The sequence below is a fragment of the Pecten maximus genome, chromosome 6, assembly GCF_902652985.1.
Source record: "Pecten maximus chromosome 6, xPecMax1.1, whole genome shotgun sequence".
Classification (NCBI taxonomy): Eukaryota; Metazoa; Mollusca; class Bivalvia; order Pectinida; family Pectinidae; genus Pecten; species Pecten maximus.
In genome coordinates, this window is record NC_047020.1 from 15,764,800 (window position 1) to 15,781,945 (window position 17,146).

General features: G+C 36.1%; 1 protein-coding gene across 5 annotated transcripts; it reads right to left on the reverse strand.

The window, feature by feature from the left end:
• Positions 1-25: 25 nt before the first annotated feature.
• On the reverse strand, positions 26-16,954 carry LOC117329090 (glutathione S-transferase C-terminal domain-containing protein-like). 5 transcript variants are annotated; one of them, XM_033886813.1, is made up of 14 exons: positions 16,820-16,954; positions 15,255-15,683; positions 10,994-11,029; positions 10,189-10,259; positions 8,776-9,298; positions 6,615-6,850; positions 6,234-6,300; positions 5,689-5,785; positions 4,053-4,165; positions 3,794-3,838; positions 2,599-2,688; positions 1,999-2,205; positions 1,170-1,233; positions 26-562 (listed from the first exon to the last, which is right to left on the reverse strand). In XM_033886813.1, exons 2-14 carry the CDS (start codon positions 15,615-15,617, stop codon positions 414-416), a joined length of 2,061 nt encoding a protein of 686 aa, XP_033742704.1. In that variant the 5' UTR covers positions 15,618-15,683; positions 16,820-16,954; the 3' UTR covers positions 26-413. The 5 variants fall into 5 exon arrangements, with proteins under 5 accessions (XP_033742704.1, XP_033742702.1, XP_033742701.1 ...); XM_033886811.1 differs by having other exon boundaries at positions 16,799-16,954; XM_033886810.1 differs by having other exon boundaries at positions 16,750-16,954.
• Between the last annotated feature and the right edge of the window lie 192 nt (positions 16,955-17,146).

Genomic DNA, 17,146 nt, shown 5'->3' on the forward strand with positions numbered 1-17,146 from the left:
GTGTAAAGATAACAACAGAAGTAGAAAAATTGTAAGCATTTAATTGGCACTTTGAATGATTAAAAACAATGTCGCATATCACAGTATAGAATGAACATATAAACTGAATTGTCCAATGAAATACAAACACATTTGTTCCTATCTAATGTCTGTTGAGTAGTGGGTGTATATCTAGGATGTGTTAGGATGACCAGTTTTGAACAATTTAATCAGTTTTAAATCACCAAATGAAATTGTCACACTAGGACATCCTATGAAGATGCCAGAGTGTCACAATAGGATACATATAAAGATTCCACAGTGGAATGTCATAAGGGGATGCCACAATAGGATGTTGTATTTGGATGAACTTTAAAGTTACCACGCTGGTATGACCTACGAGGATGCACTGGAAGATGCCACAATAAGATGCCTTATGAAGTTACCTCATTAGGACATCCTACGAGAATGTTATTTTTAGGTGTACATGATGGAGGAATTAGAGAGCACAAATCTACAGTATACCCACTCTCTTTGGCTAGCAATGCACGATCTGTGTCCACAAGGTTCATACAGTATTTACCTACAAAAGGAATGTAGCATATTAGCCCTTTTGATTCATCTAATTTCAGATTGAGATCTTAGTATATTTAAAATAGGTAAAAGTGACATTTCTTTTTGTTTGATTTTAGTCGAGACCATTATTCAGCACATTACAAAGAGAAATCTGTTCTGAAGTCGGCAAATATCCAATTGCTTTAATTTAAACTAGTCTAAGTCCAGACAGACGCAAGATAAACACTTGACTCATAAAGAGCTGAATTGAAGTTCTGACAAATACATGTAGTGAGATATGTTTGGATAATTTAAGACACCCTCAATATTATAATATTCTATTAATAATTGGAGCATTTAATTTGATAAAAATTTTGCTGGTTAGCAAATTACACACCGGAAGTGGCACTATATAACACAATGGTAAGTAAAATGATTCCAAAATTCTGTACCTTGCTCCAAACAAATCTAGGCATTTTGATTAGTTTTGGTCCTCGTAATAAAAGACTAATAATATTATGCCACATATTGCTTCTCAATATCCAAGATTGTTTACACAATTTGATTTTCTAGATCTTGACTGTTAACATACTGCTCCTGGAAATCAATTATCATTACAAATGACTATAACATACCTTGCTCCTCGAGATCTCTATTGAATTCTGTCTGATCTGCTGCATGACCCAACACAATAAAATCCTGTTAAAATAGAACATCTTGTAAGTACCAAGTCCTGTAAACAGTACATAGCCCTGTTCAGAACGGTCATAGTCGGTGAGAAACCTAGCAATGCCGTCATGTAGGTGGTAAACCAATAAAATAACAGATAATGGACTTGTTCCCCATAAATTGTCATTCTCAACAGATCATCAGGTTCTCTACAAACACCCTTATGAGTGGGACCTGTGACATAAAACTGTCCTCCTATTGGTTAAGTGAAATCTTGTTTAATCTTGACTTCACCAAAGCCTGATCAAGTGTAGAACTTGATGTTACCATACTAGAGTGTCGAATACTGATCAAGTGTAGAACTTGGTGTTATCGTACTAGAGGGTCGAATCCTGGTCAAGTGTTGAACTTGATGTTACCATACTAGAGTGTCAAATACTGATCAAGTGTAGAACTTGGTGTTATCATAATAGAGTGTCAAATCCTGGTCAAGTGTTGAAATTGATGTTACCATACTAGAGTGTATTTGGTGAAAGGGTTTATACACTAATATACTCAGCGTCCCTTCATTATCGTGGTGGAACCATAATTGTGGTAACAGTGACAAGGACATTGCCAAACTAACAAGAGATCTGAGCCGGGTTAAATGATATCCTACAAAGTTTTTCAAAGATTCACATTAGGGATACAATACGATTATTCTATAATAATGACTCCATTCTCCCAATTTTGGATAAAAATTTGTCAAAAATCATAGCATAACTCATTATCTCGCATACGGGGAGCATATACTACCTTGGATGGAATGTTGGCCGTCTTGAAATGCTGACTCCTTGGATACGTCATCAGGTGTGTGTTTTGGATGCCACCATAGCAACAAGGGCAGATAACAAACTTTGCATTGTTCTGTAGACATTGATGTAGAACCATGTCTGTGGCTGAGCCACAAGCATGCAGACATGTCCCGACATCAAAGCTCCCTCGGAAATAATCCTGATTACACTATGAAAACAAAAGGTTTCATAAATTGAAAGTAAACTTACTAAATCTTTTAAAACTCTTCAATACATGTATTACTCAAGCCTGTTCAATGGAATTAGGGATTAATAGGAAGAGTAATATTTCTGTGTTTCTATTTGATTAACAATTTGCATTTCAAATGATATTGCTAGCTTTTTTGATATTTTCGAGAAAATATTTCTAATATTTCTTTTTCAATTTGCATTTTTCTGTCTCATTGTATCAAAGGAATACTATATAGCTATCAGTTAGGTATTTAAACTGCTTAAATCTGTTGTATAATTTCTCAACAAGTTGTCTGCAAGTAGGAAAAATGTCTTCAGCAAAACAAATCAAACAATAATCAGCACTCTCACAGATCAATTTTAGTTTTACCTGGAAAAGTGTAACGTTGTTGAGACTGGCTTTCTCCACACGAGTCTTGGCACGCATCAAAGATGACTCATTATTCTCAACCAAATAAACCTACAAATAATAAAATCACATTGTACACATGAAGTCAAAGATACATAGAATATGTATGTAATGGTTTCCAATTGAATGTTAAGTATAGTTCACAAATATAGTAATATATATAGTGAAACTGACTTTAGTCTAAACACTGTGGGACCGAGTTAATGTGTCAGATATTTTTGGTTTGGTTAATTTAAGGTAACATCCTATTAACAGCCAGGGTCATTTAAGGACGTGCCAGGTTTTGGAGGTGGAGGAAAGCCAGAGAACCCGGAGAAAATTGTCTGCTTAGAGTCAGTACCATGCAACTGCCCCACGTGGGTTTCAAAATTCTCGCGACCCAGAGGTGGAGGGCTAGTGATAAAGTGTTGGGGCACCTTAACCAATGCGCCATTGCGGCCCCAGTGTGTCAGATGTGTGAGTGAAAATGAGTGAAATATATCTATTTGTGGTATTCACAGAGAGAAGATGTAATTAATTATCTAGAAAGATATCATCACAGTGCTATACAGATAGTTTGATATTTAGTAAATATTTAGTACCGAGGTTTGTTGCAAATAGGTATCAACACAAAAACTGTTATTTATCCTATGATAACTTCACCTGCACCAGATCTGAATTAAGGTGAAGTTCATAAAATGTATCATTTTGTCATAATTAATAGCACTTTGGATAATATTTTAGCATGTCTGTGTTATACCACATGCATAAACAACTGTGGAGAAGTTTCTCTGGACTCCAGTCTCTGGAGTTTATGTATTTGATAACGTTTTAGGGAAGCCCCCATCCCCAATTGGCTTATAGCCTATATTGAACAATATTTTATACAAACTCCATTCCATGTTAAGTTAATCAGCGACAATCTAAACATAGACAAGACTTTACATTCCCTGTTTAGTATTTATGAATAGCAACTATCTTTCTTAAGTCAAGATTAAATTTAATTTGCTACTACAATATTTTTTAAAACCTCTTTCCCCATATTCCAGTCCAAGTAATAATTTGACTTTTTCAAGTCACCTGAAACTGACTTCAAGTACAGAAAGAGTGAAGACGCTATAATATATAGATCAGTTATTAGGTAACAGATTTGTGACATATTTCACTACATCCTCACCTTACAATCTGGCATCAAATAGGCTATGACCAATCCAAGATGACCCTGTTGTAAAAAAGAAAAGAAATAACTCAAAAATCTTTAATTTGGAGATTACCAGCTGACTGCCACAAATATAACAAATGGCTTGTACATTAATGTAACTTTAAATTAATTTGAAATCATATCTTAGAAATCAGTGGCTACGTACAGTAACACTTTAATAACAGATTATCCCAATCAGAAAACAGATTATAGCCATGTGACAAGTCCAACTGACCCCTCCACTACAGAAGTCGACGATGATGTCCCCTGGTTTTGCCAGAGCTTGGACCGCCGTCACTAAATTCTCCAGCTGCTGACATTTCCTCATCAGGCGCTTCTTAGGCAAGTCTGGAACAGACAGAATCAAACCATACCAAATTATACTCTCATAAGTCTAGCAATGAGACAACATTACACTAAACAAATCTAGTGTCTAAACAGAGTTCATATCAAAATTATACTCAGACAGAGGTGGCATCACGATATCAACATATTACAACATACAACCAAAAATAGCAAGGATACAAAACTCATCAACATGGGTGCTCCCATAAAACCATACTGGTAGTTTTTGTTGTTGTAAATTATGTTATCAAGGACTTCTTGTAGCCAATTAAATGCACCAATTAGTTATTAAAGACAAAGGATCATGGAATTAGTTCACTTGTCTTTCAATATACCCCCCCCCCCCCCCCCCCCTAGTCCAAATATTAGTTCTCCAGGCTGCTTAATACACAAATGTCTTAGAACAAGTTTATTGCACACTTATCCTTTTTAAATTCAAGTGAATGTACTTCATTTATCATATGCAGACACCTACCCTATACTGAAGGCTTAAGTCTACAGTAACTAACATTGGAATATGTTTTAAAACTGATGTAGACAGCTATATCTATTCTGTAGGCTTAGTCTACAGCAACAAGAGCTGTCACCGAGGGGGTGACAAGTATACCCCCGCTTTTCCATGAGTATACACTAATTTATTCGCAGTCAATCCATTGAAAACAAAATAAATCCATAGCAGGACAAACTTGTAACCATTTCTTACATAAAGGGTCATAACTCTGGGTTTTATAGGAAAAAGCTGTTCCTGGCGGCAAAATTCCATGTGGTCCTTCAACTCTGTATAAAGTTTCAAGAAAATCAACCCAAAACTAAGTGTATGCATAGACTGACAAAATTTTGCTCGTTTTTAAAGAAAAAGGGGCATAACTCTATCAGAACTGGTAATTCGGCAAAATCTTTGCATAGAGCTAAGCCTCATAGGGTCCTCTAACTACATACCAAATTTTAGTAAAATCCGTTGAAAACAAAGCAAATGCATAGGCGGACAAGCTAGTAACCTTTTTTTACATAAAGGGGCATAACTCTGTAAAAAGGGGTTTTTCAGAAGAAGCTGTTACTGGAGACACAACTTCATGCCATCCTTCAACTCTGTATAAAGTTTCAAGAAAATCCATCAAAAACTAAGTGAATGCATAGCCGGACAAAATTATGATACATTTTGTATGAAAAGGGACATAACGCTGTTAAAAAGGGCTAAATCCCAAAATCACTGCAGGCGACACAAGTTCATATGGTCTTCTAACTACTAACAAAATTTGAGTGAAATCCATAAAGAAATGAGCGAATGCATAGCCGGACAAATTTTGTGACGGACGGACAAGGTGATTCCAGTATACCACCCCTAACTTCGTTGCGGGGGGTATAACTAACATGGGAGTGTGTTTCATTTACCTGATGTAGACAGTTATATCTATCCTGTAGGCTTAGTCTACAGCAACTTACATCCACAGATAGGGTTCAATGGCAGTAACTCATGTAGACAACTACACTATCATCTAACCTTTGGTCTACAGTAAATCACTTACCAGCACCAGGGTGTACCCCATCAGGAATTCCCTCCCACACCAACTGAACTGCTTCTCCACACGGGTGGTAGCCTAATTCCACACTGATATTGCTCTCCTGTAAAAAAGTAGTATCAATCATTAATTCCAGTCTTGAATTTCATTTTCTTTCATGATATATTCCAACTACAAACGTTCGATGAGATCAACCCCCCCCCCCCCCCCCCCCCAATTAACTCATCATTAATACTAAGTTCACATTTCAAATTTCAAATCTGCCTTCAACACATGATCAGTGCTCAGATATATACAAATGTAAGAGTCAAGTTATGTTTTCATATATCCAACATATTCTGTTATCTACATTTTCCTAGCTAAAATGTTTGTCTCAGAAATTTTATCCAAGAAAATCAATTCTATCTTGTTCAAATGACAAAATGGACAAAAACAGGTGTGAACATTTTCCTTGTTATAAAGTTGTTGTCTGTACATGGGTAGTGGCCAAGCAAATCAGGACTCCTCATTTCCAACTCAAAAGGTGCAATGATGGGAGTTTTTTGTCTTACCTTCACCTTTTCCAGTGCACTTGCAACTTCTGGTTTGATGGCCCGGGACTTGGCTCTACATCTCCGGCTATCAAAGTAAAACAAATTCCCCATCATATATACATAGTAAACTACCAATATTACATTAATTACAGGTAACATTTTTCGAATTATAATCTATTGTGTAAATGTTTTTTTTAGTGCTTTACCAATATATTGGAAGTAAAGTCAACAGAAATCAACAGGAATCTGTTTTGATACTAACACAATTTCATTTGATTTCTTGCATAAAATAAAGAAACTTAAAGTATGGTAATTTACACTAATAATGCTTGAAATATGTCATACTGAAAAATGTCAAAGTGAACATATACTACATCTTTTGTATAATTGTTTCAGTACCTAAGTTCCAATTCATCCTCCTTGCATTCCTGCTCCTGGGAAGGAGAAACAAAACAATATTTTGATTCCCGTTGACTGGAAATATCAGAAACATCTGAGGTGTCTAGAAGGTCAGTGTTATACCCACAATTCCTTGCACATTCCTGTATCCGTGGTAAACTAGTCATGTGTTGGATCCAGGAAATAATTCTAGGCACGTGACCAATGAGGCATTGAAGGTCAAATGACAAACTTTCCTGTAAATTAAAGATATCATATTTTGATATTGGTTTTATCAATATATAATTCAAAAGAAAGAATTGTAGTTATTGTACCCTAAGCATATAGAGTATTAATATTAAATAATATTAGATTATTCTATTAAATCTTAATTCTAAAACATGATGAGATTGTCACTTAGAAAATACTGTTGGATTTTAAAAGTACTAGTGTATGTTTTTTTGCTGGGTTTATCGCCCTGTGAATAGCCATGGTCATTTTGAGGTAGGGTCTCCTTGTAGTAGGTCATGACTACCTCACTGAACTTACAAGAGGCCCTTTGCATGCCATCCAGAGCAATTAGGGTAAAGTGTCTTGCCCAAGGACACAATCACGACAGTACAGACTGGCCCTTTTCACAGCTTTCCAAGAAACACACACTGAAAAGGCCTAGGTAGGGAGAATTGAACCATGCACCTCGGATCTTCACCAGAGGTTATATGCAGCCGACACTTTAAATGTCTGAGCTATCGATGCCTTCCCTAATCTGTTTGAAATGCTTCCATGATTGTAGCTCTTTTAGCCTAATATCAAACACTCACAATTCTGAGATTGATGAAAAAGTCTGTCCCTATTGTCAATTATATACATCAATACTATTGTAAGCACAAATAACCGAAACTTAGCTGTCTGGGTACCTCGAGCTCACTGTCAGATTAACTTGACTGTCTGGGTAACTCGACTGTCAGATTAACTCGACTGTCAGATTAACTCGACTGTCAGGTTAACTCGACTGTCAGATTAACTCGACTGTCAGATTAACTCGACTGTCAGATTAACTTGACTGTCTGGGTAACTTACTGTCAGATTAACTCGACTGTCAGATTAACTCGACTGTCAGGTTAACTCGACTGTCAGATTAACTTGACTGTCTGGGTACCTCGAGCTCACTGTCAGATTAACTTGACTGTCTGGGTAACTCGACTGTCAGATTAACTCGACTGTCAGGTTAACTCGACTGTCAGATTAACTCGACTGTCAGGTTAACTCGACTGTCAGATTAACTCGACTGTCAGATTAACTCGACTGTCAGGTTAACTCGACTGTCAGATTAACTTGACTGTCTGGGTAACTTACTGTCAGATTAACTTGACTGTCAGGTTAACTCGACTGTCAGATTAACTCGACTGTCAGGTTAACTCGACTGTCAGATTAACTTGACTGTCTGGGTAACTCGACTGTCAGATTAACTCGACTGTCAGGTTAACTCGACTGTCAGGTTAACTCGACTGTCAGGTTAACTTGACTGTCTGGGTAACTCCACTGTCAGGGTAACTCCACTGTCAGATTAACTCGACTGTCATGGTAACTTCACAGTCAGGTTAACTTGACTGTCTGGGTAACTCGACTGTCAGGGTAACTCCACTGTCAGATTAACTCGACTGTCATGGTAACTTCACAGTCAGGTTAACTTGACTGTCTGGGTAACTCGACTGTCAGGGTAACTCGACTGTCAGATTAACTCGACTGTCATGGTAACTTCACAGTCAGATTAACTTGACTGTCTGGGTAACTCGACTGTCAGGGTAACTCAACTGTCAGGGTAACTCGACTGTCATGGTAACTTCACAGTCAGATTAACTTGACTGTCTGGGTAACTCGACTGTCAGGGTAACTCCAAAGTCTTGGGTAACTCAACCGTGTTACTAGACTGTTTGGGTAACTCAACTGTCAAGGTAACTCCAAAGTCTGGGTAACTCAACTGAGTTACTAGACTGTTTGGGTAACTCAACTGTCAGGGAAATGTCAGCAATGGACCTGTGTTAATGTCATTTTAAGATATCTGATTTCTATAAAAAAGGACATGCAATATTTGTGGGATAGGGTTAAAAAGGGACTAATATGTAAAAGTTCATGAAGATTTAAAATTCCAGGTATACAGTGTAATTGAATGGAAACCTACCAACAAATGGTACACAAACGGGAAGAGGATAAGGTCTGCCACTGTGATTGTATTTCCTTCAGCATACAAATGAATCAGATCAACGTCACGAAATGTCAATGTGTTCAAAAAGCTTGTAAGTTCCTCAAGACTTTGGAAAGATTTCTCTAAAGTGCATCTGTCTGACTGATTAAGCTGGTTTTGTTGCGAGCTGCTAATCCCGTTTTTAATTTCCAGATTTTTAACCGATATTCCATTTTCACAAGAACTGGATTTCTTTCCAGTTTCTTTGGATACACCACCATTACACATCAAGTTAATTCTGCTAACACAATGGGTCAATGGATAGTCACGTTGCAATCTAAACCGGGAAAGGCCAGAATTGCTGTCAGTTTCCTCTGCTTCCTTTATAACTTGTGACAATAAACATCTTTTTTGTTTGTCATCGTTGTGAAGTTTGGCTGGTGTCTGGAAATGCCATTCCAATTTCATAACATCCTCTGGGACATCAATCTTTGGTTCACTGTCAGTATCTTTAATCTCTCTGAAAAGTAGGAAACATTATAATCACACAAGATTCCTGCAGTCATTGTACAAATATAATACAAAGCATATGTTGTTGACCTGGACATTGAGAAAAAAGATAATATCAGTGCTGACCTTTAAACTCATACATGGCTCAAGAAATTTGGATAAAATTGAGGACTACACTTTCCATATTGTAACAAATATAATATTAATTTTAGTAATCAAATATTCTACTCTGGTTCCAATGACCTTGCGTGAAAAAGCCAGAATACAACTATGAGGGGACAAAACATGAAATTGTGCTAGCCAGTGTGTGAAAAAGTAACACCAATCTTACATCTCTGGGTCACCATTTAGGAAAAGATGATGGAAGAAGGACACAACACCAAAGTATAAGCTCTCTGGTCCTTTAGACCAGGTCACAGATCTGAGCTAAATATTCTATTATTTCATAATTTGACCTTGATGTTTGACTCTGAGTAAAAATGACCTCTGACTCAGTGACCTTGATCTTTGGTCAGTTGACTACTTGTTTAATTCTGGGCAACTATGCCATAATAAAATATTAACCAATAAATACTAAAATATTTGACCTTTGACCTAGTGACCTTATCATTTGGTCTGTCAACTTTTTGTTTAATTCTTACCAATATTTCTTCAGTGTCACAAAAAATGTTCATCAGTGAAAAGATAGATCTTTGACCCAGTACCCTTGACCTTTTGTTGTCACTTAACTCCCTGTTTAATTCCATTTCTTGACTAATGCTTAACAACAGGCTGTGCTCCAGACACATTGTCAATGCCACTATGACATATTAAGTCACTAATAATTAACACCTACCAAGTAGTCACTAATCATTTGAGCATAAATTAATCTTTCACATCAAATGTAGGTAAATGGAATACCTGATTTGTTGGATCAATTCACCAATGCTGTTTGGAATGTCCACTTCACATAGCTTCGTCCATCCTGAAACCTACACACTCATCAATCAGCCCTGTGTGTTGGACAAAGATATTTAAACTCTATGGCAGGATAAGGATAACTAATATCAGGACCCAAGTTCTACCAAATACAAGCCATAATTATTGTTTACAGAGGGTTTACCACATTTACATTATGTGAAGCTCTAACAATAGTCGCCGAGATAAAATATCTGAATCCTGTGAATCATACCTGGGAAATAGTATTAATGTATGTATTGTAAATATGTTATTTCCTGGGTGGGTAGTAGGGGGAGGTGATATTTCGATATGTAAACTATACATGTTTTTAAGCCCCCTAGTATAAATTTCCAAGTTTACAGTATATCTTTATTTCTTATCAACGACATATACACAACATATCAAACTCTCTTTGTAAATAAGGTAATACTAACATTGAAGTGTAATTCATTGATTTGCAATATTTGTTTGTGTTATTTAACTTAAAAAACAACTATTAACATATCCTAAAATCATTCAACATAACAAAGAGGTAGTTATCATTATCCAATAATATGAGGTCATTAAGGATACACTACCCGGTATATGATAGGAATGAAATACAAAGAATGAGAAAGGTCTGTATATTCTTAAAAAAATTATTACTGAATAGGCCCATTGAAAAGTCCTATCATTTCTCTGACGACACATTATTAAACTGCATATTATTAAGGCAATGATTTCAACATAAGTTAAGACAATCTAAAATAAAAACTTCATAACTTACCTCAGCACAAGCCTTTAAGCTCCCACCACGGAATCCCTGTGAAAAATTACAAACACTAAATATCATTTCCAGAGAAAACAAAATCATTACATCTGAACAGGTGGGTTTGGTTTATTTTGTTGAATGTCCTATTAACAGCTAAGGTCATTTAAGAACGGCCTCCCATGCGTGCGACATGCATGCGTGTGGTGAGTGCATAAATGATATGTGTGTTTTGGGAGGCTGAGGTATGTTCGTGTTAAGTCTCCTTGTGATAGGCAGGAACTTTTGCCGATTTATAGTGCTACCTCACTGAAGCATACTGCCAAAGACACCCAGCAGGACACCCCACCCGGTCACATTATACTGACAACGGGCGAACCAGTCGTCCCACTCCTAATATGCTGAGTGCTAAGCAGGAGTAGCAACTACCATTTTTAATGACTCTGGTATGTCTCGGCCAGGGGACAGAACCCAAAGCCTTCCTCACAGGGGCGAACGCTCAACCGAAGACCAAAAGTGAGGCATTGTCAAGGGAGACATTAGGAAGAAGAAAGTTGTTCAGAAAGAAGAGAAAAAATTGAGTCACCTCTTACGATCATGCAATGGGGGTAGCAGGTACAATTCTTACGCCCTACCTGCAGGGGATTCTGAACAGGTACTACATATATATACTGAGTATGAGTATATATATTAACTCAATAAAATACAGTCATGCTGAAGCATTACATGTCATCTCACAGCTCCACCCCTATTACAGTCCTTTACAAGTGTCTGAAGTTTGATCCCAATTCCTTAAGTTACAAAGCCTCTAAAACACTGACAAATATTTTCGAAATTTGTAATAGTGACCTTAACCCAACAACCTTGGCACTCTAGCATTTATCTGTCCGAGATAAAACTATCCTAAATAAGAGTCTAAAGTTTAATGAAAATGAGAAACAAGCTATAGAGCTAAAAAGGATATTCTAAAACTAGGATTTTTAAAAAAAATAGTTCTGGTGACCTTGAACAGACACACCGGAAACTCAAAATTATCAGAGGTATTATGGTCCTTTGTATTTGTGTGAAGTTGGATAAAAATCCCTCATGGAATGAAGCCTCTTGAGGGCTAGCGCTGACAAGGATTTTCTAAATATTTAAAGTAAATGTGACCTTGAACGTGACCAGGAAACCTTGACAGTGATCCTGTCCGATTTATTGTGGGTCTATGACTATGTATTTGGGTGAAGTTTGATCAAAATCCCTCACAGAATGATGCCGCTAAAGGAAATCTAAAAGTCCCTTCAGTTTTACTGGTATGGAACTAAAAATAATCAAAATTAATTATCTGTATTGTGTGTATAAGAATGGCATTCCCCAAGATAATATGGTTTCAGACAAGAGGCCTAGAGGGGCCTACAACGCCCACCCAACTCCACCTTGGATATTTCATGAATGGCAAAATATATTCAGATTTAAGTAAAATTTAAAATATTTTTCCACTTTTGAACCGACTCTTCCAACAATGGTTCACACTACAGGGTTGACTAAATCCTGCCATTCTTGAAAAAGAAAAAGTATTTCAAAGTTTTTTGTTTGTTCTTGTTTTGCTATATTTCCCTGATTGAGCCCCCTTTTTCCCACCCCAATGGTGTCACATTTTTCATTATGCAACATGTAAATACAACATTGCCAAATAATTCTCCAGACCAAATTTCATCAAAATCCATTTAGTTTTTTATGACTGGTAGCATTATTAAAAGATTTACCCTTTGGACCAGGTGAGTTACAAAAATGGTAATTATTAAAACAAAGGGCAATAAATATGTAAGTTACTGTTGAATAATTTCAATTTTTAAACTTGTGCGAGATCTTGTCAATATATGGCTGCATACAAAGTTTCATCAAAGTGATATTTACTCAATTATAGTGGTCAAAAGGTAACTGTTGATGGACAAACAGACAGACAGATTTGGTCCTTTGGACCAGATGAGCTAATAAGACTCTACTACTATATACCTGTTTTTCTTTTACAAAAACTCAAATTTTATTAAAGATTTTGTAAGAACCGTTGTATGATTTGGTTACTTTCAACTTTTTTACCTCACTTTGCTTTCTATCGTACACATTATTTTAGACTTTTCCTGATATATTCTATAATTCATTTCAGAAACCATCTGTCGACCATTGTGTTTTCCCAACTCAAAATTTGAATTGGCACAACTTGAACCTACATATGAAATCCCTGAGACCAATAACAAGGACTGTTTATGAAAAGACAGGTGATTTGAATATCAAAATTTGAAAGTGATTATTATAGTCTGTAATATTTTCTTTTGAAATAATATCAGTATAAAAGATATGTTTAATACACTATATCACAGAATAATTTAGCAGAGTTTGGACCTTTTTCTTCTTCATCAAATAATTCATATTTCGAAACTTGGATAAAAAATGTACACAAGAAGTTTTTTTTTCACTCTCATCAAATTAAGAAACTTATACTATTTCTTTCAAAAATGTACAGATACCTTCATCTCATCATATTACATGCCAAAAATACTTTTTAGCCATTTAAAAAAAATTGTTTGAGGGTTGGTGGGGGAGAGAGACAATCACAAGGGCTTGACACATTTCTACGACTCGGAATGAAATATCTAACTCCAAGGTCTGACCTCCTTCCTGTGGCTAAATATTTCATTCAGTGTCTATTGTCATATGAACTTGTCAAGCCCCTGTGGGATCAATGAAAGTTTGGACATCATATGAATAGCTCCACTGCTAGTGTTTGATAATATGTTTAAATTACAAGTCATTTGACATTAGAACAGAGACTTGGCTTGGCTGGTGTAAAGTAGGTTTCCGCCAGTCATTAAAACCTAACTAAACAGAATCTACAGTATCTACAGTGGAAGTATGTATACATACTAGAGGTGTTACACTCTGTACAATCTATCCTGGTCTGTCAAGTACATATCCTCAAAACCTAAAGGGTATCAAGTTGTCACACTTAACATTCACCAATTACTTTCAACTATAGATGTCACATTAAATTAAGAACTGACTTTGTAATAAGGTTCTACAATTTACCCTCGTTATAATGCCATCTTTCATCCACAGCAGTTATGGGAGTATTACGAGGGTGGCTATAGTATTGAATTATGAAAATTACAACCTTGAAATTTTATAAGAGATTGCAATACCAACATCTTATGAAATACAAGCTGAATAATATATTTACATGAATTTTATAGATTAATATATACAAAAATGTTAATGATTTCCTTGATTTTGTGCATGTTTTTTATCTGCACAAGATGATCTCGCCGTAATAACATGTTACACGATTTACATAATATATATTTGTTAGTCTATTTTGGCTATACATTTTAATTTGTAGAAGGTTCAGGTTGTCACAAACTTAATTTCTGGAAATAAATATTTTTTTCTGGTTTTGCCGAAAGACCATCTGTCAAAATTTAAGAGAAATATTTGAATCGGCAGTAGCATAGCTCAACTGACACTCAGTAGTTTTATCTGAAGTAACTATATTTCCATTAGATAGTGGCTTTGGCCTCATACACAATAATAACAAAGTGAAAAGAAATCAGTCATGCTTTTATACAAACCAAACCATAAGTGTTGGTGGATGTGACATCAAAAAAATATTGAACAACGATCTACCTAGCTCAGCAATAGAAAATCATCCAAACCTAAAGCTCATTAAGTTACCCGTACAATTTGCAAAGAGCAATAAAGAGTTCCTTGATCACCAAAAACAGAACAAAATAGCGATATTGTCGAGGGAAATAAATAGTGATTCGTGACATTTGTATTGTAACGAATGTGGCAGTGGCGGTATGTGAGGATGGCAAACTTATTGAAGGATTATATATAGGAAATCTGTTCCAGAGGTTTAGGTAGCAGCATGAGAAGGTGGAGGTAGATCTTGGTGGAGATAGGTCAAGGGTACACTGGTCACTGTATATGAATAGATCAGTAACTTTTCGATTATGAACAGAATTTTAGCATTGACTGCAACGTTAACCTTTGAAAGATTAACCAAATCGCAGGTTTACACAATATTTTTAGTGGCCATGTAGGCACCCTATAGGTCAATAATTGGTCACCAATGTTGAATTTAAAGCGCCATGGCCACTAAAATAAGCGCCACTTTGAGCCCCGATACCCTGCCTGTGCTGGGCTTCCAACTAGCAACTTCTTGCTCTCTGAAGGCAAACCTCCCGCTAGCCTAAGGTGACCAATATTAATACTCTCCACATTTACATATGAAACTCACCAACAAAAAGTCAAAATCTTCTGCAGGAGAATGTGTATGGGCAATGGTGACAATCTGACGTATTATGCTGCAGAGACCTGATCTTATCAGCCTTCCTCCATCCTCTATGATTACAGGAAGAGCGCAATTCTGATAACCTCCCTCTGAGTTTGTAAATGTGTGATTATACTTTTGTAGAATATTTTGATTTACTGTCACACAAACGGAACGATTGATTCCTTCGTCGACCAAGGTCAAATGGAAGTCCACTGTGTCACTGATGCAATATTCAGTCATGAACAAAATGGCTGCTGACTGTAGTGGTAGGACTAGACTAGAATCCTCTTTCTTTACACCCGCTATAAATACTTTAGTGCCCGCCATTTTCAGTCAGCACAAATGAAAAATGCAGATCCTAACCAAACAGTATCCTCATCTGTAGAAATTTACCTGGAAAACAGAAATATACTTAGCATTTAGTTTTGAGACTGAACAAAAGATAATTTTTTCATTAGAATGTTTTTAGAATAAAACAACTATTTATCAGCCTTTAATGCTCTAAAATGCATTAATATTTTAATTTCTGTACTTCAAATACAAACATTCATCAGCATTGTACATGTTTGACAGTTCCACATGTCCCAAACTTCACTAACTTGTCAGATCATGTCAATTTTAAGGGATTACTGTAACGCCAATGCCAGATACTTGTCATGTCCAGAACCATAAAAAAATGTATCAATTTAAACATCCTGTGTAGGTCTAAGTAATATATTGTATCCTAGATTGGCTGGGGGAACTATTTTTGCCAACTTAAGCTGAAATATTTATGTCAATTTTTCAACATACAAGAATTTAATTGCTACAAGTTGGCATGCATGTGACCCAACTGTAGCTCTGACAGCGCCTGTCATCAAAAATTACCGCTGTCTTAATTATAGCTACAACATTGCAGAAAAGGTGTACCGCTGTCTTATAGCTACAACATTGCAGAAAGGTTTTGTCGTACAAATTAGGCCTATATAGATGTCCAGTCTTCTGCAAGCCAGATTTGATGACATCTTAAGCATGCATTCATGGCAATGGATACAATTCATAATTTCCCCGAAGACTAACTTTAGAGAGAAAAATAAAAACACTTTTTTTATGCAAGGTTGCTCATTTTTTGTTAGACCCCTTAAAAATCCATCAGATGTTCAAACTTTTTTTCTGTTAAATTTTTTTTTTTTTTTTTTTATCTTAATTTTTTCCCCAATTAGGCTACACAGCAAATTCAAAACAAACATTTTAACACGTTTTAAAGAAGTTATTTTAAACGGATCAATGGAATATTCTTGATTATATATACACATTCTCAATCGTTTCAGTAGCAGACATTATAAAATCAAACCAAACTAACAAACGGATGGGTGTGTCGAATCCCGTGGGTGGCAACACGACTATTGTCATTATACGAGGTCAACAAAAGCACATGGTCGAAATCAAGTTTCATTTTCGGGCACCTGTTGATAGTTACATGTTCTCCAAATGATGCTCTCGCGCGATCACCATCTTGTCGGTGTTACCTAGTTAATGCAAATGCTAACCAGCAATCCACGATAAACTGTTGGACACGTGTAGCTCGGCTGTGCATACTTAAACATAAATATACATAAAAACTCAAATTACTGAGTCAACTCTCTCCGTCATTCTGTCGCCAGTTTCCTGACGTCACATGGACGAGGCGCATGCGTATGCCAATGTATTGAAAATGCTAAATTTGTTCTTCCGCTCGTAGATATAGTACCAGGTTGAAAGATACATTTAATCCTTTATATTATAAAATTTGTCTTTGTTTTCAATTCGACTCCTTCATTAAAGCGTTTTTAATGTGAAAATGTAACAGTAACGATAATAATAACACAAACAAAATA

What these genes read in the sequence shown, in the direction of transcription:
- LOC117329090 (XM_033886813.1), bottom strand. Translation starts at nt 15,617, where the DNA reads ATGGCGGGCACTAAAGTATTTATAGCGGGTGTAAAGAAAGAGGATTCT. An exon ending in GCTTAAAGGCTTGTGCTGAG is followed by an intron (nt 10,260 to 10,993) that starts GTAAGTTATGAA and finishes ATGAGTGTGTAG; the next exon opens with GTTTCAGGATGGACGAAGCT. An exon ending in CGGCCAACATTCCATCCAAG is followed by an intron (nt 1,234 to 1,998) that starts GTAGTATATGCT and finishes CTATTTTAACAG; the next exon opens with GATTTTATTGTGTTGGGTCA.